At 46.1% G+C, this 24,480-nt stretch overlaps 1 protein-coding gene across 1 annotated transcript in view; it reads right to left on the bottom strand.

The window, feature by feature from the left end:
* Positions 1-16,361: 16,361 nt before the first annotated feature.
* Positions 16,362-24,480, bottom strand: part of RNLS (renalase, FAD dependent amine oxidase) — a 262,142-nt gene continuing 254,023 nt past the window's right edge. Inside the window, exon 6 of the mRNA XM_081824373.1 lies at positions 16,362-16,412. Within this exon, the coding sequence (XP_081680499.1) occupies positions 16,377-16,412 (36 nt within the window). The 3' untranslated portion in view covers positions 16,362-16,376. The remainder of the gene's footprint in view (positions 16,413-24,480) is intronic.

The following is a 24,480-nucleotide window of genomic DNA, read 5'->3' as shown; positions in this document are numbered from 1 at the left end:
GAGGATGGGTTAGCCTGGTGGTGGGTATTGAGGAGGGCACATTCTGCATGGAGCACTGGGTGTTATGCACAAACAATGAATCATGGAACACTTCATCTAAAATTAATGATGTAATGTATGGGGATTAACATAAGAATAAAAAAAATAAATAAAAAAATAGATATCTGAAAAATGAAAAAAAAAAAAAAAGATGTCCATGTCCTAATCCCCAGATTCTGAGAATATGCTATGACCCATGACAGGGAGGAATTAAGTTTGCTAATCAGTTACCCTTAAAAGAAGAACATTATCCTGATTACCTAGGTGGGCCCAATATAATCCCAGGGTCTTTTACATGTGGAAGAGGGAGGCGGAAGAGTGATTTTCCAGGTGATTGATGCTGTTGCTGGGTCTGTAAGAGGAAGAGGCCACTAGGCAAGGGATGCAGGAGCCTCCAGGAGCAGCAAAAGGCAAGACAATGGACTCACCAGAGCCTCAAGAAAGGAATCCAGTCCTACTGGCACTTTAATGGTAGTCCCGTGGGACGCATTTTGGATTTCTGAACTTCAGAACTGTAACATAATAAATTTTTGTTGTTTTGAGCCACTAAGTTTGTGGTAACTTTTTACAATAGTCATAGGAAACTCTTCAAGTATTTAATGTTAGCTAGTGATTTAATGTTTTCTCTTATCAAGTGATATCCTTTATGAGGATCTTTATTATCCGTTATGAGTGAGTTCAGAGAGATCCACATCACATTTATGGATCTAGTGTCTCAGTGTGGATTCGTTTTCACTTCAACATCTGCCTCATGTTCTCAAAATAAATGCTAGACAGAGCAGTTATGAGCACAGGATCTTGGCGTATCATTGTCTGATTGCAAGCAACAGAAACTGACCATCTAACTGAAGCAGGAAAGGAAGTTGTTGGCAAGATATTGGGTAGTTCCCAGAATTAATTAAGGGGAGGATCAGACTTAGAAAAGTAGCAGAAGTCCAGAAAGGTCAAGAAGTGGGCAATAGAGTCAAGGTCAAAGCTGGCAGGGTTCGGAGGCTGCCCCTAGACACTCAGCTCCAGTGCTTCCAGACTCCCAATGGCACCACAGCTTCTGTTGAATAATTGTTGAACTCTCTATCTTTGTGTCCCTCAAGACTGCAAGTTCTGGACAGAAATGTCCAACGGGGCTCCTGCAGCTTGGACAGAGGTGGGGCCCCTTTGGCTTTCTCGGTCGCTAACAGGACTCTACCTGCCACCAAGACCTAGACAACAAGGTTCTCCTAAGTAAGAAGATACTGGGGCCCAGATAACTCCCCAAATGACAAATGTCTACTACACTTAGTCCATTCAGGGGGTCGTAACAGAGCACCATGGTCTGGGTAGTTTCTAAACAACAGAAATGTATTCCTCACAGTACTGAAGGCCGGGAAGTCCAAGATCAAGGTGCTGGCAGATCCAGTGTCTGGTGAGGACCTGTTTCCTGTGTCATCAATGGCCACCTTTTCACTGTTTTCATGTGACAGGAGAGACAAAGGAACTCTCTAGGGTCTCTTTTTTAAGGGCACTGATTGCATTTATGGGGGTTCCACATTTATGACCTCATTGTCTCCCCAAAGCCCCGCCTCCAAATACCATCATACTGGGGATTGTGTTTCAACATATGAATTTGGGGTGGGGGTGGGGGACACAAACATTCAGTCTTGTCCATACAGTGGGGATAAGAATTTCTACCGATTCTATGCAAGGTACGTTTCAACTATGGGGAGCTACTAGAAGTTTCCCCGAGCATGAACACGCACCTTCATACCTCTGTTGTTTCTTCTGTCTGAAATGTCATCCTTCTGGATGTGTCTTGTGACCTCCTACTCAGTCTTCAGTATCTAGTGTGCTAATCCTGGGCCTGTTCCCCTCATCCACTTTTTTGTCTTCCTCTGCTCTGTTCTGCACTGGAAGGGACTGACCTTGGCGGGCTGTGTTTTTGAGACTTGGCTGCTTTAGGCCAATGGGAGGCAGTAGCAGAAGAGGTTAGGGCAGGAAGAATAAAGAAACCTGTTATACCCCTTTTCCTTGGGTGGTATCTTTGGTCCCAGCTGTGTTTCTTCTTTCTGGAAGGCCTTCCTTGGTTCTAACTTCTGCCAGGTGACCCTAAACGCTGAGCTTCATTAATGCCAACTATTCTCTTTGTCCCTCTGGCCTAGAGATGCTCTCTGCTGTTGCTAATCTGTGGGTTGCCGCCCTGTCTTGTTTGGCTTCTTAGCAATTTCATAACTTGCGGTTCCTGCTCTTGTTTCTATGTCACAAATTATCCCCAAGGTCAGGGGCTTAAAACAACCATTCTATGGGTCGGGGGTTTATAAGGCACAGCCAAGATGCTTTATCTCTTGTCCACTCTGTCTGGGCCTCAGCGGGGAAGACAAACACTGGGGGTGATGTGACACCTGGGGGCTGGAGTGGTCAGAAGGTTATTTACGCACATGTCTGGTGTTTGGGCTGGGATGACTCAAAGGCTAGGACTGCTGACCAGAGCACCCACACAGGGCTGTCCAGGGGACAGGACTTCCTCACAGCACGACAGCCTGGGAGCAGTCGGTCCGCGTCCACAGGGGCTCCGGCTTCAAGGCCAGTGTTCCATCCAGCGACAAATGGAAGTCCCCTTTTATGTCCTGACTTCTGAACGGGTCCAGCATCTCTTTCCCCCTTCTCTGTTAGCTGAAACAGTTACCCACCCACCCAGATTCAAGGGGTGTGGGGAAGTTGGGGGTACAGACCACAGCCCTCAATGAGAGGATGTCAAAGGAGTTTGGGGTCATGTTTTAAAACCATCATAGCTGGGTTACCAATTTGCAGCATAAAACTGCTCCATTCTCCTAGGTCTCCTCCGACCTAGGATGTTTTCTGTTTCCTTTGTTGGGCCCTGAACATGCAGCTCAGTTATTATTTGCTCTATTAAAATTCCTGAAATTCCCCTATTAATGTTGGTGGCTCCCACCTTCATGCTACCATGACTCACCATAACATTTGGATAAACCATTCTAATCACTTACATCTTTCTCTCCCTCACTGGGACCTTGGGATCCTAGAAGGGCTGAGACTTGGGTAACTCAGAGTCTTCCATTCTCAGCACACGCCTGGAGCATGGTGGGCAATGATATATATTCAGTGAATAGACACATATTTTACTCCAACCCCACTGATCACCAGAACCATGCTGGACTCAATGCCTGGAGAAAACTGCCTGGAAGTGTCCAGAGCTTTGCGAAGATTTTGATCCCTAATATGAAGCAAAAGCTGTGAACTCAAATGACAGCAAGACTTTGCATGTAAATAAGAGATAGCAGGTGGATGCAGAGTGTAAAGCAGGGGGTGAGGCGCGTGGCTCAGTGTTTCGAGAACTTCTGATTCTGTAGGAGAAGCTAGAATCTTCATTTTCTTTTTTTAAACAAGAGAAAAGCATACAATCTTAATTAAGTTTTTATGTGCACATGGGAGTCTTAAAAAACTTTTAACGGAAGTATAGTTGACATGCAATATTATATCAGTTTCCGGTGTACAACACAGTGATTCACAATTATATACATTATGGGAGGCTCACCACGGTTAAGTGTACTTACTGTCACTGTGCGAAATTATTACATGTTATTGACTATATTCCCCATGCGGTGCTTTTGATCCTCGTGACTTACTTATTTTATAACTGGAAGTTTGTACCTCTTAATCCCCTTCACCCATGTTGCCTGTCCCCCTGACCCCCTCCTCTCTGGCAACCATTAGTTTGTTCTCTGTGTTTATGAGTCCGTTTCTGGTTCTGTGTCATTGTTTGTTTATTTGTTCGTTTATCCATTTGTTTTTAGACCCCACATATAAGTGAAATCATACGGTATTTGTCTTTCTCTGATTTATTTCACTTGGGACCTAGAAAGTATTACATTAAATAGAATCTTGATTTTTATATAATCTCCTGATTTTTAAGTGTTGTGAAGTAATTCAAAAATTTTAAAACTCTTGGGGCGCCTGGGCGGCTCAGGCAGTTAAGCATCTGCCTTCGGCTCAGGTCATGATCCCGGGGTCCTGGGATCGAGCCCCGCAATAGGGCTCCCTGCTCCACGGGGAGCCTGCTTCTCCCTCTGCCTCTGCCTCTTCCCCTGCTTGTGCTCTCGCTCTCTCTGACAAATAAATAAAGTCTTAAAAATAAAGTTTTAAAACTCTTGTGTGGGCCAACATTCTGCAAGCCAAACCAAACATAACCAAAGGCAGGATTCGTCTAAGACCATTCGTGTCCTCTGATTTAGAGATCCTCGGGAATAATCCTCAGATAACTTCATTAACCCAGACTTTAATAACCCAAGATCATCATCCTAAAAATGTGATTTGTGAGAGAGGCATATAAGTTTGTTAACTAGTTAGACTCTAGTCTAACAAAAGAGGCAATAATCCAATAGGATAATAGAATAAACTGCACTTGAACTTGTTCAGTTTGCTTCGTTCTGCGAGCCTGGATTACTTGAAAAGCTGTAAACCTAAGTCCACCAGAGCTTTATCTTTTGAAGACAAACTATTTCCTCCCTATTTTGCAGCTGATCAAATGCTTGCATATTCAGGGGAAAGAGACAGATTGTTATCAAGAGATTAGGTCACTCTTCCAGCCCCTCATAAAGATGACGGGCAGGCTGATGCCTCTCACTTACCTACCTAAAAGAATGTAAAAGGAGAGCGCTGGGCCAGAAGTCCAAATATCTGCCTTCCAGTGTTTGGCTTTGCCAGTGTCCCACACGATGCCTGATGCCTGGTGGGCACTCATGAATCATACATGAAAGAACGGGGAGCCGTGAGCCTTTGCACAATTCATCCAAGCTTTGTGTTCCCCAGTTTCCTTTACATGTAACATGAGACATTTGAAACAGTCATTTTACTTTTATTCTCCTGGTAAATATGCCCAGCACATGCTAGGCATAGGAAACAGGTTCTCATTCCATTCCTCTGGCCCCCGCTCTAAAATTCTATAAACAAGGGGTTCCAAATTGTAGAGAAGGCATTGGCTGGTTCTGGAACTACCCGATGGACATCTCTGTCCTCTACTTTTGAATTGGGGGGGGGGGAGTGGACAGAAATCTGAATATTCATCAAAAGTCTCAGCCTGCACATGCTGCCACGCATGCACACCCGCGTGCATGGACCGCATGAAGCTGGAATAACACATTTGGGGATGTGACATCTTGTGACTTAACTCTGTATGTTTAGGGCAGATGCTCATAGCACTTAAATGTCCGGACCCCCTTTTTGAAGACCCCTTCACTCACTCTTTCAGGGAAGCTTTGTCAGATCTCTGGCTTGAGCCAGGAACCTTCTCTCTCTCTTGCAACCGTGTGCCATACCGCAGAGCGTTCACTCCACCTTCGAAGCCTGCCAGGGACAAGGGGCGAGAAATGCTTTAGTTTGCTGAACTGGACGTCTTCTTCTAAGTCTGCCCATCCCCTGCCCACCTCAGCAGGGACGAAGTTGCAGGTGACCGGTGACCAGCTGACCATCCGCAGGGAGGCTTCCCCTGGTCAGTGTTGTGGGTCGCCTCCTTCTTCCGTAAGCTTCGCCGTCCTCTTACTTACCCCCTTCCCCAGACCCTGTTCCAGCTCTGCTCTCTCTCCTCGCTCTGTCCTGCTCTACCTAATCTCTCTCCCGGCCCCTCCACGCAGCACACAGTAGGCCCCCTCGTATCTGATACGCTCTTCGGATGGACCTGAGTCACCTGCTCCGGCACGAAGTTCAGACAGTCTTCTATGCTGCAGATCAGAAAGTCAGATTTTGTAATGATTTCTGGAAGGAAAGCCTTTGTTTTCCTTTCTGTGTGTCCAGCTCCCCACACCGCCCAGCCTTTCACGGAGACGCCCAGACTTGCTGCCTCCCCAGGGCAGGCTCGCAGTAGGGCTTCGTGAGAAAAGGTGGGCCCGCGGTCGCGGCTGGGGGGCCGGGAGTGCGGTTTTGTTCCCCGCCTTCACCTGCCCACGTCCTCTCCTTCCTGTTGGCCTTTGCCCGTCTGGTCTTTGCTGTAAGGCACTTACTCTGGCCCTTTACCATGCAGGTGACTGCCTGTCAGCCGTGTTCTGTACCCTACGAGCACTTACCTCCCTGTGCTGTCATTTGCTTCTCGGGGCATCTTTCCACCTGTCTGGACTGCAGATACCTTAGGCAAGACTGAGTCCGATGCACCATTCTGTCCTCAGCGCCTAGCCCACTCCGGGTGCCTAGTCGGTGCTTGGTTAATGGACTACTTTCATGAGCTCTGTAGGTCCACACCTCAGTGGCCACAGAGGCCCGGGTCTATGGATAAACACTGCTGAGATCACACAGGTTAGGGGTGCAACGGGTTTCAGTTCAGACCATAGTCAAGGTGGGAGCAGAAAGGAAGGGTCTCTAGCACCAGAATTCTGGATCTTCTCATGCCTGGGCCTGGAACACTCACCCAAAGCCCTCAGGCTGCCCTGAATTTTTCTGGTGCTTTGGCTTTATAGAGCTTGGCGGAAAAGAAAAGCAGGGTTGAAGGGAACATCTGAGCAGAGTCTCCGGGCGGTCAACTTGAGCAATCACAAAAAGAACACTTCTTCTCTGCCCACCAGGCTGCGGATAAGGTCCCCGCTGTACTTCGGAGCCCTGGCACAGGCCAGGCCAGGGGCGTGCAACCGTATCTGGGGTCGGGGCTAAGCTCTCACAAAGCTCTCCAAGCTGCTTCATCAGTGTTTGGTTTGAACATGACAGTGACCCTCTGCCCTGCCCCATCCCTGACGGGAGCATAAGAAGCTGCAGGACCTTGGGCGCCTGGGTGGCTCAGTTGGTTAAGCCACTGCCTTCGGCTCAGGTCATGATCCTGGAGTCCCGGGATCGAGGGAGTCTGCTTCTCCCTCTGACCCTCCCCCTTCTCATGCTTTCTCTCTCTCTCTCTCTCTCGAATAAATAAATTAAATCTTAAAAAAAAAAAAAAAAAGCTGCAGGACCTTGACACTCAGGCTGGAGGAAGTGGGGTGCCAAAGGCCGCATTTGTCCTCGGTATGTCCAGAGGTGGGAGCCCGGGACAGAGATCCTCATGGGTTCTGCTGTGCTGGGCATGGGAGTACCTGGGTCTATAGTCCATAGTCTATAGCATTCCAGAGGACCTTGGGAAATTGGCACCAGCCTTGCCCTGAAAACCATGTGGCATTCTTTCTTAATGTCCCTGATGCCCTCTTATTACCAAAGGAGTTCTCAGGGAGCTAGCTGCCTTTTCTCTGGCCTGGAGTTCACTGACGTTCCCTGAAAATACGACGGGGGCTTCAGAATTCGAAGCCAGGTTTCTGCCTTTCCACGTAGAGGGCTTTAGTACCTTGTGAAGAACAAGAAGCTTGCCTCCAGTGCCCTGTGCCCTTTGCTGCCCCCTTCCTCGTCTCCTCCAGGCCTGGATCTGTCCCCTGGGGCCTGGCTCTCGGCCAGTTGTCAACTAATCCTTGCTAAGGTATTAGGTGGCAAAGGTTCAAGGGTTATTAATCCTGGCAGGAGCTTTCCACATTAAACAAAACTTTGTTATTAAATCAAAGGCATTAAAAAATCATCACCAGGGGCGCCTGGGTGGCTCAGTTGGTTGGGGGTCTGCCTTCGGCTCAGGTCATGATCTCAGGGTCCTGGGATCGAGCCCCGCATCGGGCTCCCTGCTCCGCGGGAAGCGTGCTTCTCCCTCTCCCACTCCCCCTGCTTGTGTTCCCTCTTTCGCTGTGTCTCTCTCTGTCAGATAAATGAATAAAATCTTTAAAAAAAAATCATCACCATAACACAAAAACCATTTCTTTATGCTCCCTATAAATCTTTACCTTTACAAATGAATGTCGTTATGATTACAACCCATATGTGATATTGGGGTGGGTTTTTTTTTTTTTCCACATAGAATTATATTTCACACATTTCTAAATGTCCCATTTTCATCCTCCTAAGAGTTGGAGGGTAACTTTTGCAGCATCTGCCCGTCTCATGATGATTCCGCCACAAAGCCGACAGTCCTCCTTCTCTGTCTGCCTCCCCAGCAGTGAAGTGGGCCTGGGCGGGGGCCTTTGTGTAGCCGTGACTTTGCCCCCACCGGTGCCTAGCCCCTGCCCCAGCTGAATGAGCAGGACTAGCGCCAAATTCAAGGTGAATCAACCTGAGTCTTTCCCCTAGAAATTCATGTCAGGAAAAAGACTTGTCTTGGGCTCTTTTTTGGGGTAGCTGAACCCACGACTTGTCCGTTTAGGAGCTGAGAGGCGGGTTTTCGCCGACAGTGATGTGCAGAGAAGGGCAAAGATGACAGTTCCTCCCTGAGGCCCAGCTACATTCCCACTCCTGGTTTCCGTGAGACACACCTGGATCTTTTGGTTAAGTCAGCTTGGGCTCCTTCTTACCACTCACAAACAAGAGTCCAAACTACTTACAGTAATGATGGTAACAGGGAGGCTACGCTGAACATTTGCCAGAGACTTCACTCACATCGGCTCATTTCATCCCTTCAGCTACCTAAGAAGTTAGCTCAGAGATGTCGAGTAGCTTTCCCAGGACAATCCACCTTAATGACTTTGGCACTGGGATTTGAACCCTGATCTGTCTGATGCTACAGTCTTTGGTCTTAACTATTTATTACCTTACATGGGTGAGTGTGTCCATCCCAGGAGTGGAAGGGTCAAGGGAAGAATCCAGGCCTTCCAGGAATAAATTTCAACCAATCTAATTTCAGGGGGCAGAAAGAAGACATGATAAAGTAGAAACCACCAGCTGCCCGGCCCCCTCAAACAACCCCATGTAGATGGAGCCCCTCTTCGTGTCCTAGCCCCTGGCTGCCCACGCCTGGGCTCTGGCATCTCCTCAAGCGGACCACCTACTCTCCAAAAGGAAGAGAAATGAGTGTTGAAGCCAGTTCCCCACACAGGGCTCTGATCCATTTGGGATTATCCAGGGCGCCTTTGTGAGGGCTCTCTTCTTGCCACCCACCCGTGCCTGGACCACCTTTCCTTGCTTCTAGACAATATCTTCTTAAGCTGTTCAAACTAGGGGCGTCTGGGTGGCTCAGTCAGTTAAGCAACTGCCTTCGGCTCAGGTTGTGATCCTGGAGTCCCGGGATCGAGCCCCGTGGTGGCTCCGTGCTCAGCGGGGAGTCCGCTTCTCCCTCTGCCCCTCACCCGCTCGTGCTCTCTCTCTCTTGCTCCCTCTCTCTCAAATAAATAAATGAATAAATCTTAAAAAGAAAAAAAAGCTATTTATTTTTTTTATTTTTTTAAATTTTTTTATTTATTTATTCATGAAAGTCAGAGAGAGAGAGAGAGAGAGAGAGGCAGAGGCAGAGGGAGAGAAGCAGGCTCCCCGCCTAGCAGGGAGCCCGATGCGGGACTCGATCCCAGGACCCTGGAATCATGACCTGAGCCGAAGGCAGACACTTAACCGTCTGAGCCACCCAGGCGCCCCGAAAAAAAAAGCTATTTAAACTAGTGCCAACCGGTCTATCTATAAACTGTCAGTTGGCCACCGTCTACGGCCTGTCCTGATCTTGGGCATGGAGGACAAATCAAATGCCATCTCTGTCCCCTGAGAGATCTCAGTGGCATTTGAGGATACTCCCTAACGATACCACATGTCAGTACCAGATGAGAGGCACACCAGCTGTCTGGGCAGTGCAGAGGAGGGGCTAACTAACTCCATCTGCAGAACTGGACTCTGGAAGCTGTGAGATTTGGTACTAACCTAAGTAAAGCGAATTCACAAGTTTTAAGTCTACTGTGGTAAATCTTCTGTTGGGAACCCACACTGAATTTCAAGGCTATCTTATCCCTCAGGGGTGCCATGATCTCAGGAACCGATAAGATGGGTTACAAACCCCCATATGTACTAAGGATTCCCAGACAATCATTCGGGGGTATTGCCCTCAGCCAAAACAGAGTCTTTGAGCAAAGGCCTGGCTTCATGGTTTTCCAAACAGCCCATGCCTTCAGAAACATCAGTCCAGTGGAAGAAAAAGATGATTTTCCACATGCTAGACGTCTTTAAAGTTGGTGACTACAAACCACAGCTACATGCAAAACTTATCTCCCTTCAGGATGGGCACCGTGGTGCCAAGTTGTAGCTGGACCAGAGACGCAGCTCAGGGTAGAGAATAGAGTTTCAGGAAATTCAGACAAAACCACTCCGTTGGGAATATTTCTTAATTCCAGGCAACTGATCAGATAGGAAAACAATCCGGTGTTCCCAGTATAAAGACTCCATTCCGGTATTGATCTTGCGGCCATTCGCAAATCTGTTTTCAGGGAAATGGTCACTCTTTCCCTTTACATAATGTTCATAAATGTGCAGGCAAATTAAATGTGTCATAGATGAAACTGCCAACCAGAATACCACCCGGCTGTCTCATGTGAGCGTGGTTTATGGATCCAGGGTTCTCTAGCGAGCATCACAAATCCACATCATGTTCCCGAGTGCTAAATTTGGAGCCCTGATTTAGCTGACAGATGTTTAAAATCACGTTGAGTTGGACAACTCCCTGAGGAGGATACAGCTGCAGATGTGAAAGAGAGCAAGTTATTTCCAGTTAAGGTCGGCGGGAACTCAACTTGCAAACTCTTCTGTCTCCATCCGCCTTCTTCAGACGGGATGGGATGGGGGAAGGAGGGTTTGCCTGCTGATTGCACCCACCTTGGGCCAAACCTCACCCTCTTGTTGAACCACTGCCAAGATAGATGCAGATGGCGCATGTTGGGCAAATTATGGGTGCCCCAGTCAGCCTTCATTGAGTATAAAGGGGGCCGCCAGCCCTCTAAAAAGTGCCACAAAGCCGCATTTTGGATCCCGCTTTGCCCCTCTGGTGGCATCTTAAGCCTGCAGATGAGGATGATTTTGGAATTCTGTACTTCGAGATCAGTTATTCAGGTGTCAACCGCTCAGGAGAGGTTGAAATGCATGTGCTGAATGAGGGACAGAGATGAAACTGTGCTATTCTCCCTCCCCTCCCTCCTCCAACATCTGAAACAGTTCCGCCTTCCTTTCTTAAAAACAACAAACTTAAAATTATCCTAGAACCTTCTTAACAAAATCACATATTTTAGACTAGTTTCAAGACCCAGACTGAAATGGATTTGTTTAAAAAAATTGTCTGTGCATTTGATGTGGGAGACTAGTGACCTTTGGTATTTTGTGTTAAAAAAAATTGTTTGATGTCTAAAATTTCCCTACTGGGCTTGTATTGTTTCTAGTCTCCTTCCGTGATCTTTCCATCCTACATCATTCCCCACATTCAAAATCGGTTCTTTATTTACTCAACAGAGATTTTGACATAGTTATGAGCTCATCTTAATGGCAGCCTCAAATCAATGCAGATCACATTATGATGTCAAAATTGATGTGATGTGAGTGTAAGTTAAATGATTATAAAACGATCTTAGGACAGAGCCCAAGAGACACTCTCATGCTGTCAGGGGAATGGCAGGAAGGGAGGAACAGAAGATGGGCTTTGTATCAGGGAGTACTGTGTGCACAAGGACTTCACTCCCAGCTTCAAGTTCTTATAAAGGCATCCCTACAGACCATAAAGTATCATCGGTGGAAATTGATGGACAACTGGCTAGGTGACAGGGTGGGTTTTGCTCACAACTTTCATGTACTCTGTTGAACAGGTACTATCTCAAGTGGGTGACAAACTGGGAACAGAGCAAGCTCAGCCAGTGCCAATTAATCCTGGGATCTTACTTTGTAGATGGTCAGGTTTGGAGGCCTCTCTCTGGGAAGAGTAATTCAGGCATAGGATGAATAAGAAAGGCGGGGTTAGACTCTAAGGCCAGTGGGAGAATTGCGGATGGGTTCCTGTGCCGAAATTTGTAAAGATCATACTTCCTGGCTTCCTGGAGGAAGTACCTTTTACTACATGACTCAGTCATGGATTGGATGGAAATCCAATGGATGGAAGGTTATATACCAATCCATTATCATGGACAACCTCAGAAGGATTGGAAGAAGAAAGGGGCAAGTGATTAACCTCAAAAACAGATCTGGAATATTTGGGTCATTACAACAAACACTTATTCTTTTACCTAAAAAAATTCAATAACATAATTGAATCGCTCATGCATAAACACAGTCCTCCTCCCAAAAGAAATTTCAATGGATGAAGTGTCAGTCAGGAAACTATGATTGACTAGACAAATTCTTTCCCCTCATCTCTGAGAAATCATAGTATTTTGGGGAGAATAAAATGCATCAGTAAATACAGATAGTCTTTTGAGAAGTTGAAAGGGAGTCTGGAATGCAAAATGTTACTGCCATTATTCTTGGTAAGACATAAAGGGTAGTTTATAAATCTTGTTGACTGACTGTGATATTAATGGTAACTCCTGTAAGAGAGTCTTTTATGCATACATTTTCAGAAGACTTTGGACACAGAAGATAAATATTTAGGACTTTGCATTGAGGATTCTGTTTAACAAAATCTAATTTGACTTTGGGAAAGCACAGTCTTTAAAGTCCAGTTTGAACCCTGACTCCACAACTCACTTATTCTGACACCTGTGGGAAAATTAGTTAATTTCTCTGAGCCTCAGTGTCCTTGGCTGTCAACAGAGGATGTAATAATGCCTTCCTCCTAGGGCTGTAGTGAGAAATACATAATAGGATCAATATTCACTGTGTCACCCTGGTATGTATGGGAATCATAGCCACTCACTTCACTGGGAGATCTCTAAGTGAAGGGCAATTATTATTTGATGATCACAAATAAATAGTCATTCCTTTGTACCAATGGATAAACTGAGATAGCGGGGAAATGATAAACTCAAAGCTGCCAGGTGAATTAAGGTCAGAGTTAGGAACAAATCCCAGGCCTAAGGTCTGACCATTAGGTCATGATAGAAATGATTGAATGAAATTCTGTAGATGTAACTTTTACCTTATGAGTGTTCGGGGCTTACGATGTCTGGATGCCTAAAAAGATAGGCTCATTTTCCCACCAGGGACCTAGGGATCCTTGGCACAGGGATGAGGAGGAAGTGGGGAAAGAAAGTGGAGTCTCTAGTCCTCTGCTACTGCTCAGCTCACATCCCTCAAGCTAAAGAACATTCTGGAAGCCCCAGGTTCTCCTAGACATTCATCCTGTGGACTTCATTTATTTTCTAATTCTAAATACAAAGGTAACAGTTGACAATGACCTCACATAGCGGTTCCTTCCTACTTAGCATTAAAGTACGGTGTGGAGCATACTGAAGGATTTTAATCATCGTCTACAAAAGCACTGATTTGGAAAAGTACCAAGGAGTTGGCTGAGAGCAACTGGCTGGGAATCATATCCGTGGGTCTCACTGTGGGACCCGTCAGTAAAGTGAAGTGACCGAGACAAAGGAAAAAGGAGTTTCCAAACATTCCCGCCCCTAGCGGAACGAGGACGATAATCCCCATTTCCAACTTGGCAGAAGCCATCACATCAATATTTACAGGACATTAATTTTAATTTTAATTGAAGCCAGAAAAATGGGTAGTCCCACAAAGGAGAAGGAAATATATCACTTACCATCAATATGGAGGAGTAACCTCCAGTGCTAAGCCTAACACATTTTCTCAGTTTAAAAGGACTTTAAGGATGTGCGCTTATGGGTGCAAAGGCTATTCATGAAAGTCCTATGTGGAAACAGTTTAAATGTCTGCTCTGGGAACCAGGTGAATGAAATATGGCCCAGCTGCACAACAATTTCTACCTGTAAACTGGGTAAGGAAGATCTCTACACATTTTTTTTTAAGATTTATTTATTTATTTGAGAGAGAGAGAGCATGGGAGCGGGGGCGGTGGGGGGCGGGGTAGTGACAGAGAGAGAGAGTCCCAAGCAGGCTTCCTGCTGAGTGTGGAGCCCAGTGTGGGGCTCCATCCCAGGACCCTGAGATCATGACCTGAGCTGAAACCAAGAGTAGGACGCTCAACTGACTGAGCCACCCAGGCACCCCAGATCTTTACACTTTCATCTACAGCTACCAACTGAATACATACCGAAATGAAAGGTCAAGTACATAACTGTATAGAGTATGCTAATTTTTTCCCAGGTGTATGGGGGAATAAAAATATAGGCAAGGAATGTATACAGGATGAGGTAGAAATTTAAGCTAGGATTTTAAGAACAAGATTGGTTTGGGCCTAGAGAATGTGTAAATAGCTCTAAATAGCTAACTGTACCCTAATCTTTGACTCCCAAGGGCAAAGAACACATTCTCTGACTCTGCTGGTTCACCTCCTAATTTCTTGAGCCAACAGATTGTTGAAAGAACAAGAATTGTGAAGATGAGCGAACTTAGGTTGGTTTCCTTGAGTATTACACCCACTTCCTCATGACACCATTGTGATTTTTCTTTCACCCAAGCTATGCAGAGGGGCAGGTCTTATTTATGGCTGGCTTAAAATTTCTCTTCACCAAAGGCAACCATGCCAAGGGCTTTATCAACATGAACTCATGGATGTAATCCATATAACAACCATATGAAGGTAGCTATTATTTGCCCATTTCACAGATGATAAAACTAAGACTCCAAGAGGTTAAATGATGTAGCCACGGTCATAGAACAAGGCAGAGTTTGGACTGGAACTCATTTGGCTTTGAAATCGTGCTCTTAAACACTAGCTCGTACTAACCTGACTTCCTGGAGAACACTATGTTTCAAGCCTCCATGGAAGGGTCCTTGGGCTGAATTAGACAAACAACAGTGCTTTCTTTAGCCTCGAATTTCTTTTTTTTTTAATTTCTAATTAACTAATTTATTTATTTTTGAGACAGAGAGAGAGCAAGCACAAGAAGGGGGAGGGGCAGAGGGAGAAGCAGGCTCCCCACTGAGCAAGGAGCCGGATGTGGGGCTTGATCCTAGGACCCTGGGATCATGACCTGAGCCGAAGGCAGACGCTTAATCAACTGAGCCTCCCAGGCGCCTGAGCCTCAAATTTCTATTTCCTTCATCCAACCTAATTTCAGTGCTTTACCAACTCACTGATACTGCTAGAAAAGAGAATTGACTTTTTTTTTCCTTTTTCAAGTAAAAATTTCTTTAAGGAAACCAGAGCAGGCCTTAAGGACATGCTGCTAAGTGAGATAAGTCAGACAAAGAAAGAGAAATACTGTATGATATCACTTATATGTGAAATCTAAAAAAGCCAAATGCATAAAAACAGAGTAGAAGGGTGGTTACCAGGGGCTGGGGGGTGGGAGAATAAGAAAAATGTTATTTGAGGGTATAAACCTGCAACTAGCAGATAAATAAGACCTGAAGATCTAATGTACAACGTAGTGATTATAGATAATAGTACTGTATCCACCTCGCTAAGAGACTGGACCTTAATTATGCCGGTCACCCAAAAAAAAAAAAAAAAAGACAATTGTTATATGATAGAGATGTTAGCTAATACTGCAATAGTAATCATATTGCAAAATATAAATGTGTCAAACCAACATGTTGTACGATGTTATATCAAATAAAAATAAATAAGATTCAATAAAAAATGAATAAAATACATAAAAAAGGGAACCATAGCAGACAAAAACATTTGTGTTTGACATTTAATGAAAGATACTACGTTTGCTTAGCAGAAAGTAAAAAAGAACTCTTTTAATGACTTTAAAAAACCTTATCACAAAACGAACACACTGATAATATGCTCTTTATTGCTTTTAGGAAAAGACAAATACTTAATGTGTAAAAACCTTACAGGGTTGCTGTGAGCAAACTCCAACAGCTGAAGTAGAATTAGGAAATGGATATATGAGAAGATCTGGGAAGGAGTTAGAAGAGAATTTGCCTCTCTATACTATTGTAGCAAACATAAGATATCAGTGATTGAAAACAACAAAGATTTCTTTCTCGTACATCCTATATGTCCAACGTGCGTCAGCAGAGGGTGACTGAGCCTTCACCACCTTATGACCTTGCCTGCCCAAGACAAGGCTTTCGGGTCCACCATTGCAGGGGCAAGAGCCCCTGCGCTCAGATGATTATACATGGAGGTGATAGAGATTGCCTCTGCTTAAATGTCATTAGTCAAAGCGAGTCACATGGCCACCCCTAACCTGGAGAGCAAGAAATCTTGGTGAACCTGGTAATGTATGGGTATCCCTACCACACTTTCCCTTCAGGATTCTCATAGGGATTAGATGTTAATTATTACTGTTATCATTTTTTTCTGTACTCACTAGAGGGTGGCCATTAGATGCTTATAAAAATGAGCAACATTGGATCTCTGGCGTTAAGCAGCTCAGAGTTTAATGGAAGGAACACAATTAAACCAAGAACCAAAACACAACGGGGTAAGTGCTCAAGCCTTTACAGCTGTGCGTGAGCAAAGAGAAGAGGGATCAAACTAATTCTTCCTGGATGAAAAGGGGTCTTTACCAGAAGCTTCCTCGCGAAGGTCATGCTTCTGAGTCTTGACAAATGAAGGAGCTCATCTGCTGGAGGACAAGAAGAAAAACAATCCAGATGGAGATAAGAGCTTGTATAAAGGCAAAGAGCCATGAGAGCTGCTATGGTCCGAGTGTTTATCTCCCCCTCCCAACATTCATGTATTGACATCTAATCCCGAGTGGGCTGCTGTTTGGAGGTGGGGGCCTTTGGAGGGTAATTGGGTCATGGCGGTGCAGGGAGCCCTCATGAATGGGATTACTGCCCTGATAAGAAGAGTCCAGAGAGCTAGCTCCTCCTCTTTCTACCACGTGAGGATATAACAAGGAGTCAGCAGTTTGCAACCTAGAAGAGGCTCTCACCAGACGCCAAGCATGCTGACACCTGGATCTCGGACCGCCAGCCTCTGGAACCGTGAGAAATCAATTTTGTTTTGTTTGTTTAGAAGACACCAGGTTATGGGATTCCGTTAGAGCAGCCCAAGCTAAGACAAGAGTGCATAGTGAGTATTTTCTGGGAAATACGAAGACCAGGAGTCCATACTGAGGATCTGTGGGAGATGATGGTGGATAGTTAGGCAGAGCTCAGACCAATGGAAACTTTCCATGTCTATGTCATAGACAGAATTTGTTTTTTAATTGCAGGATTCCTGATGCTGTGCACATAGCCTATCTTAGCCACAGAACAGCGTGGTGCAGTGGAAAGTTCTCTACCCATCTGTGTTCGATTAGTTTGTTAAATGAATGATGCTCATTAGCTCTGTGACCTTTGGTTTTCAGGGTCCCACTGCCCTCATGTGTAAATGAAGGGTTGAACTAGGTAAATTCTTTTTTTTTTTTTTTTAAAGATTTTATTTATTTATTTGAGAGAGAGAGAGAATGAGAGACAAAGAGCACGAGAGGGAAGAGGGCAGAGGGAGAAGCAGACCCCCCGCTGAGCAGGGAGCCCGATGCGGGACTTGATCCTGGGACTCCAGGATCATGACCTGAGCCGAAGGCAGTCGCTTAACCAACTGAGCCACCCAGGCGCCCCGAACTAGGTAAATTCTGAAGTTCTTTCAAACATTGAAGCTCAAGGAACATAACTCAGATATGCACTCTCCAGGATGCCTCAGCCCCAGGAAGAAGACTGCCAAGCCCATTTGACCAGATAATTTTATACACACACACACACACACCCCAATCCCCTCCCCCCGCCTTGTTTCCTCAGACACCATTCCTGGCTAGTTTTTCAGGGGTAGCACCCCTTTCTGGGACTCACAATTTGATAATGACTACAAAAGCATAATACTTATGCAAAGTATTTGAATTGAGGCTTTGTTGAGCTTATTCTTTGGCCTTCAAAATTTGCAATCCAGGGGAAAAAATGTATTTCTTATCATTAAATCACACATTGTCAAGGTCTTCTATGTCTCAGAATTGCTGATTTGACTTGAAATACGTTCTTGCTCTTACACTATTCACACGTGCCAAGAAGAGATTCTGACCTAAGTATTGCATCGGTGACTTACAGAACATCTAGCCTTGATACCTGATGCTTTATCAGGACATTGTGGGGCACCTGGGGGGCTCAGTCGGTTAAGCCCAAATCTTAATTTTGGCTCAGGTCATGATCTCAGGGTCCTGGGATCGAGTCCCGCATTGGGTTCCCTGCTCAGTGGGGAGTCCGCTTCTCCCTCTCCCTCTGCCCCTCTCCCTGCTCGGGCTCTCTCTCTCTCTCAAATAAATAAATAATTTTAAAAAAAAAGAAAAGAAGAAAAAAAGCAATTGGCACTGACCAGATAAGGTCATACTGGGACATGGGGTAGAGAGAAGGTTGACTCCATGGTTCCCATGTATTGTATCTCTCTCTCTCACTGGAATGAAAGTTCCTGAAGGACAAGGCCAACATATGTCACTTTAGTCCCTCGTGCCCACATGGCGCCTACCACGTAATAGCTGGTCATGGCTATGGGATCAGGCACGCTGGGGTTTAAATTCCATCTCTGACACTTGTTAAGCATCCGACTCTTGGTGTAATTATTATACTTCATTCTGGATTACATGAAGTTTTCTTGTGTTAATGTCTGATTTACCTGGGCTGCTCACAGCCCCGTGGTGTGGTGGTTAAGTGTGCACATTCCAGAGACAAACTGTTTCATCTCCCCGAGCCCCAGCTCCTTCAGCCGAGAAGTGGCAAGGGTACAAGGTTTTTTATGGGGCAGCGAGAACAAAGCTCAGAGCAATGTCTGGCACACGTAGTGATGTTAGCTATAAATATAATAATTATGAAGAAGTTGATAGTGAGAGGCACCACTAAAGATGCAGAGGTAACACGAAGAGAATTGGAGCGGGTGGGGCATGCGTCAGAGGCATGGAGGTGGGAAGGGGGGCACGCGGGGTCTCTGAGTGCCTAGAACAACGTTGTTCGTCAAAGTCAATTCTAAAAACCCTAAACCAGCCCGGTTTTCCTATATTTGGATTTGAAGAAGGGTTATTCTTCTTCCTATTAACAGTATTAAGTATAACAATCAAAAGTGGATTTACTGGCAAGCTAATGAAGCTTAAGCTTCAGGCTTCCTCATTCGCAAGGACCCCTTCTAAATTTATTTTCATTTTAATGAGGGCTGCTCCCCCAAATGTATAAGCTTCCGGCCCCCCAAAACTGGATCTGCCCTGATCACAGAGATTGGGTGATAGGAAGGTGTGGGTAGGGTACCAGCTCTGAAGTCAGAACAGCCGTTGCTGCTTGGGTTAGTTTAAGCAAATTACTTTAGCACGTGAGCCCGGGGGGTCCTCATCTCTCCAAGAGGGATTATGAAAACACTTTCTTGGTAGGGCTGTTCTAATTATAAGATGAGATCGTGCAGAGAGGCATAGTATCAGTCATCACAACTGGTTTATCATTCCCTTTGGAGTAGGAGAAGGGTCTGGGTGTGCTCATGGGTGACCTGAGCAGGATTCGCCAGGCCTCCCTGTCGGACTAGCATTACTTTTCTTTGAATCCCTGCCGGCACCTGGCAGCTCGTGGTAGAGACTTTGACATAGTAAACATCATAAACATTGTAGACATGATGGTCATTTCTGAGGCTTTCTTCTAGGGAGTTACTCTGCTGGCAGACGACGGGCTCCTAAGATTTGGTTTGGATAGGTAAACTCTGAATGCTTTTTTACCAGGCTGAAGACTGTGAGTCATGAGGGCCCTCGGACAGGCAGGCAAAGTCACTTCCCAGGAAAGCTCACCACCTCTAATGACAGTGATCTGCTTCTCTGCAAGCTTCCCTGAGAAGGTGAATGCCAGATTTGTAGCAGATTTATGCAGAAAGCCCTATGGAGAAAGAACCGCAGGGCATAGAAAAGCACTCTCCAGGCTTGTGTTCTTCAGAGCTTTGGACCTCAGCTGGTCATGTCTGGGTCACTGAGGAGGGCTACTCCCAAAATAACTCTCCTGATTTCAGGCCAAAACAGAGGACTTTTCTCTCTCTCTGATTAACGCAACATGTTGGGTGCCCAGCCATCCCAGAATACTTTGCAGTCTTGGCATTTCCAGGTCCATTCCTTTGGAAAGTGGTCAGCCAGGCTAAGAGCCCCGAAGTTGGGGGTGAGGCTTGGTCTCCCAGACAGATTATCGTGATTTTATCATGTCACCGTTCAGACCCTAATTTTCTTTTCTTTTCTTTTTTTTTTTTAAAGATTTTATTTATTTATTTAATTGACAGAGAGAGAGAGAGACAGCATGAGAGGGAACACAAGCAGGGGGAGTGGGAGAGGGAGAAGCAGGCTTCCCGCCGAGCAGGGAGCCCGATGTTGGGCTCGATCCCATGACCCCGGGATCACGACCCAAGCCGAAGGCAGTCGCTTAACCAACTGAGCCACCCAGGCGCCCCCAGACCCTAATTTTCAAGGCTATCTTCTTTCTTTTAAACACACACACACACACAGTATATGACGAATGACTTCCACTCTAAAAATACCCACGACACTGTGTGTGGCCACCAGAAGCTGCTTGGGGAAGGTAGCTGGCTAGAGGCCAGGGGCTGAGCTGAGCAGACCGGGGGCCCAAGAGCTGGGCCACTATTGCCCAAGCCATTTCTTCCTCCCACGGGTGACCTTTGCCCCAGTACTCAAATGGCCAGCCTGATCCCATCTCAAGGTTGTGCTCTCTGGCTCTTCCTGCCCCATCCTCCTTCCCTCCTCTCCTTTCACAGATGTCAGACCTACATCACCGTCTGGAAGCTCTCCACGCCTGCATGGGCTCCCTGCACTCTTTATCATTCACAGGCATTTCCCTTCTACATCTAATCTCATCTCAGTGTCTGCTTTTCATAGCACCACACCGATGCACCACAGATTCTCTTTTTAATGACTTACAAATCCCCCAGAGTGAAGACCCTGGCGGTTGGGCTGATATTTGAGGATACGTGGCTGTAAACCCAAGAAGCAGCGTAGAAGCCATGCTATGTTGGGTGGAGCGGTTGGGTTCCTGGAGGACACGCTGGTGATATTCCCTCTAAACTGAACTAGGAAGTGCAAGCAACCTACAAACTGTGGAAATGTGCACAGTACGGTCAGACCTTCACATTTTGAGTTTGAGTACATTTTTAAAGAGATGACCAATGATGGAAAGGGGGCATGAGAAGAAGCGGGGGAAGAGAAGGGAAATAGAGGATCCGGATATAGAGACTGGGGAGGGTAGACATCATCCAGTATCCTTGCAAGGGGCTCAAGGCCACACTTGGAAAGGATGAGAGCTGGCCACGGGCTGGGCTATTCTCAGAGAAACTTGGATTTTTTTTTTAAGTTTTTAAAAAATTTTTGTTTATTTTAGAGAATGAGAGCATGAGCAGGCAGAGGGGCAAAGGGAGAGGGAGAAGCAGACTCCCCACTGAGCAGGGAGCCCAAAACAGAGCTCAGTCCCTAGGACCCTGGGATTATGACCTGAGCCAAAGGCAGATACTCAACCAACTGAGCCACCTGGGCGCCCCGAGAGAAACTTGGATCTTAAATATCTTGGGGAGGAAACAAAATTCAATGGGCTTATAATCATAGAGAGAAACTTTGGTGTAAGGTTTGCTTGTAAGCAGTAAAGGTTCTATGCATGGTTGGCAGCGGGATGCTTTGGGGATGACACTATGTTTTATTAAGTGCTTTTCATAGACTTTGGAACTTTATTTTTATTCTTCTAGTAAAGCAACACTAATGATATCTCTTTGCATATCTGCCACCAGTTCTGGGGTGGATTATTTCAATATCTAACTTTACCCTTGAGGGTCTCTCAGTGTTGGACTATTGGCACTTGATGGGACTATCCTATGTTGGGTGGGACCATCCTGCACCTTTCGGACCATCTAACATCCCTGGCCTGTGTCCACTAAATCCCACCAACTAGTCATTGTGACAACCAGAAAACGTTCCATATATTTCCAAATGACCTCCCCTGCTTCAGGAATGCGGTACCATGACCGGCTGAGAAAAAAAGCAGTTGGCACTGACCAGATGAGGTCATACTGGGACATGGGGTGGAGAGAGGGTTGACTCCATGGCTCCCACATATTGTATCTCTCTCTCTCTCTCACTGGAATGAAAGTTCCTGAAGGACAAGGACAACATATGTCACTTTAGTCCCTCGTGCCCACATGGCTCCTACCACGTAATAGCTGGTCATGGCTATGGGATCAGGCACGCTGGGGTTTAAATTTCATCTCTGACACTTGTAAGCTATTGTGACATTAGTCACTTCTGTTTTCTTATCTGTAAAATGGAGATGAGAGTGACTTATGAGGGGTGCCTGGGTGACTTGGTCAGTTAAGCATCCGACTCTTGGTGTTGGCTCAGGTTGTGATCTCGCCGTCATGGGATTGAGCCCCAGGTCTGGCTTCGTGCACTCAGTGCGGAGTCTGCTTCAGATTCTCTCTCCCTCTGCCCCTCCCCTGCTCATGCAGGCTCACTCTCTCTCTCCTTAAAATAAATAAATAAAATTTAAAAATCTAAAAAAAAAAGTTATCAATGAGATGATGCGTATAAAGCTGTTGGTATAGCGCCTGGGGGTGAAAGTCTTCGATACGTAGGATTTACTACTACTACCACCACTCCTATTTTATAGTAGTGTTAGTGGCCTAAACCTATAGAAATCAGAAGCAGCAAACGTTTTTCCTTTCTAGGAAGTGCGCCACAATCATTGCATAAATTGGAACTCGTTCTGTTACAAGTGACTTGAATAAACTGAGTCAGGCTGGCGTAAGTCAAACGAGAATTTATCAATTCACATAATTCAGCTCAAATGAAGTCTTCAGGTCAGACTTTATCTCCTCATCCTGGCTCCACCTTCCACTGTGTTGGCTTCATTCTTGCCCTTCCCATGGGGGTCCTGCCAGCTCTACACTTGTCCTACATGGCGGCACGGCTATGGTGGCTCCAGGGGCCAATCTTCTCAACTTTAAGTCCGGTGGGAAACTCATGCAAGGCCCTGAGCCTCAGTCTGATAGAAGGAGTTCATTTCATGTGTATTGTACCCCTCACTTGGCCGGGTGTGTGGCCAAGCCCATGGGAGGCACTCATTTGCTCCGGCCTAGGAATGATCCCGTCTTCACCCAGGGCGGAGCATGCAGCCCGCTCTAGATGACACGGACTCAGGACAGAACAAGCAAGGGGACCCAAGCAAAGTCTTTGGAAGGAGAGACAGTGGGTGTCAGGAAGATAATGGACAGACGTCCACGAGAGTCAGCAGATTGTTGGAGTCTCTGATAAAGATTAGTGAAATTCAGGAAGGCATATCCTCTTTGGAGAAAAAGCAATATAATGCAAACTCCAGGTGAATCAAATACATCAGACTTCTTGGGCCCCTTGAAAAAAAAATTTGGTAACTGTGAGATTGAATAAAATGTTTTCATGCACAAGACCCTAGTTTGGCATTCACAAAGAATGGGTGTAAACTGACAGTTCTCTGAATAAGGGAGTATTTACGATGGGATTCCTGAGAACGGATTCTGTATATGTAAATAGGATTAGGGTACTAAGCTAAGGTCCTGTGCATGAAAGCATTTTATTAGTTCTTTTTTTTTCCTTCCTCAATTTCCTATTTTTTCCCACTGCTTGTTGGGTGCTGTGGCAGAAAACCAAGGTGATGGTGACATTAGCCAGGTCTGGGTTGTCATTCTCACCCATCATCAAACCAGGGCCTGGCCTAGCTCACTCCTAGAGGGTGCGTGTGCTGAAACAGGGGACTCAGGGTTCGCTGGGTCAGATACACTATGTGCACAACTACCTCACGATGGGCAAGGACAGAAGCCACAAATGTCTCCAGAACATTCGGAACAGGTCACAGAGCTCCAGAACCAGGCTAGGAGGACCTGAGCAGTACCCCCCTATTCTCAGTTAAACTGTACCATGAGGGGCCCTGGGAGGAACCCAGAGGAGGCCTGTTTCAACCTGAAGAGTTGCTTCTCCTGTAACTGGTTAACTTATTTATATGACAATAGAAATTGTTTGAATAACGTCCTATGACTAAAGCAGACTTTGAAATCCACTTACCTCACTAGAATCCTTCATATTTCTGGTGAGGCCTGAGAAGAGGCGCCTAAGCCAGCTGAGGACAGAAGGCTTCCAAACTCTGAGGCCATTTTTAGATTCTGGGATGGAGATGACCTCTTTGACAAGAGAAGACAGGAGTCCAACAGACAGTGACGTCTGTTTCTACATTTATAATCTCTATCAATTGACCTTTGTACTCCTTGGTGAGTCTTCCACTAAGAGATGCCAGTTAGACCTGTCTGACCTCCCCCCCACCCCCAACTGTTGTCAAGACCTCCTTTCCATCCAACTGAGGGTCAGATTTTGTCTTCTGGCTCCTCTCCACACCTTTGCTCTGAGGACTTAGCTGGCTTTGCCTCGGTTTTCAGGTCAGACGCTCCAAGGGCAATTTAGAGACCAAGCCTTGCTTGTCAGACACTGGTTTCCTTCAGCCTCAGTTGCTGTCTTGGGCCTCAGGGGTTCCGAGGAAACTGGACGCGGGGGGCCAGGCATCTCCTTCGTGTGCCCTGACACTGTCTTGAGAGGGGAACCCATGCGTCGACCTGCGCAGTGCCCACCCCCACCCCCACCCGCCATGAGTCTGGTTCTACGGGATGAGGAGGCCCTT

The sequence above is a fragment of the Leptonychotes weddellii genome, chromosome 6, assembly GCF_054177405.1.
Source record: "Leptonychotes weddellii isolate Sample4059 chromosome 6, ASM5417740v2, whole genome shotgun sequence".
Lineage (NCBI taxonomy): Eukaryota > Metazoa > Chordata > Mammalia > Carnivora > Phocidae > Leptonychotes > Leptonychotes weddellii.
This window is presented reverse-complemented; position numbering and strand designations above follow the sequence as displayed.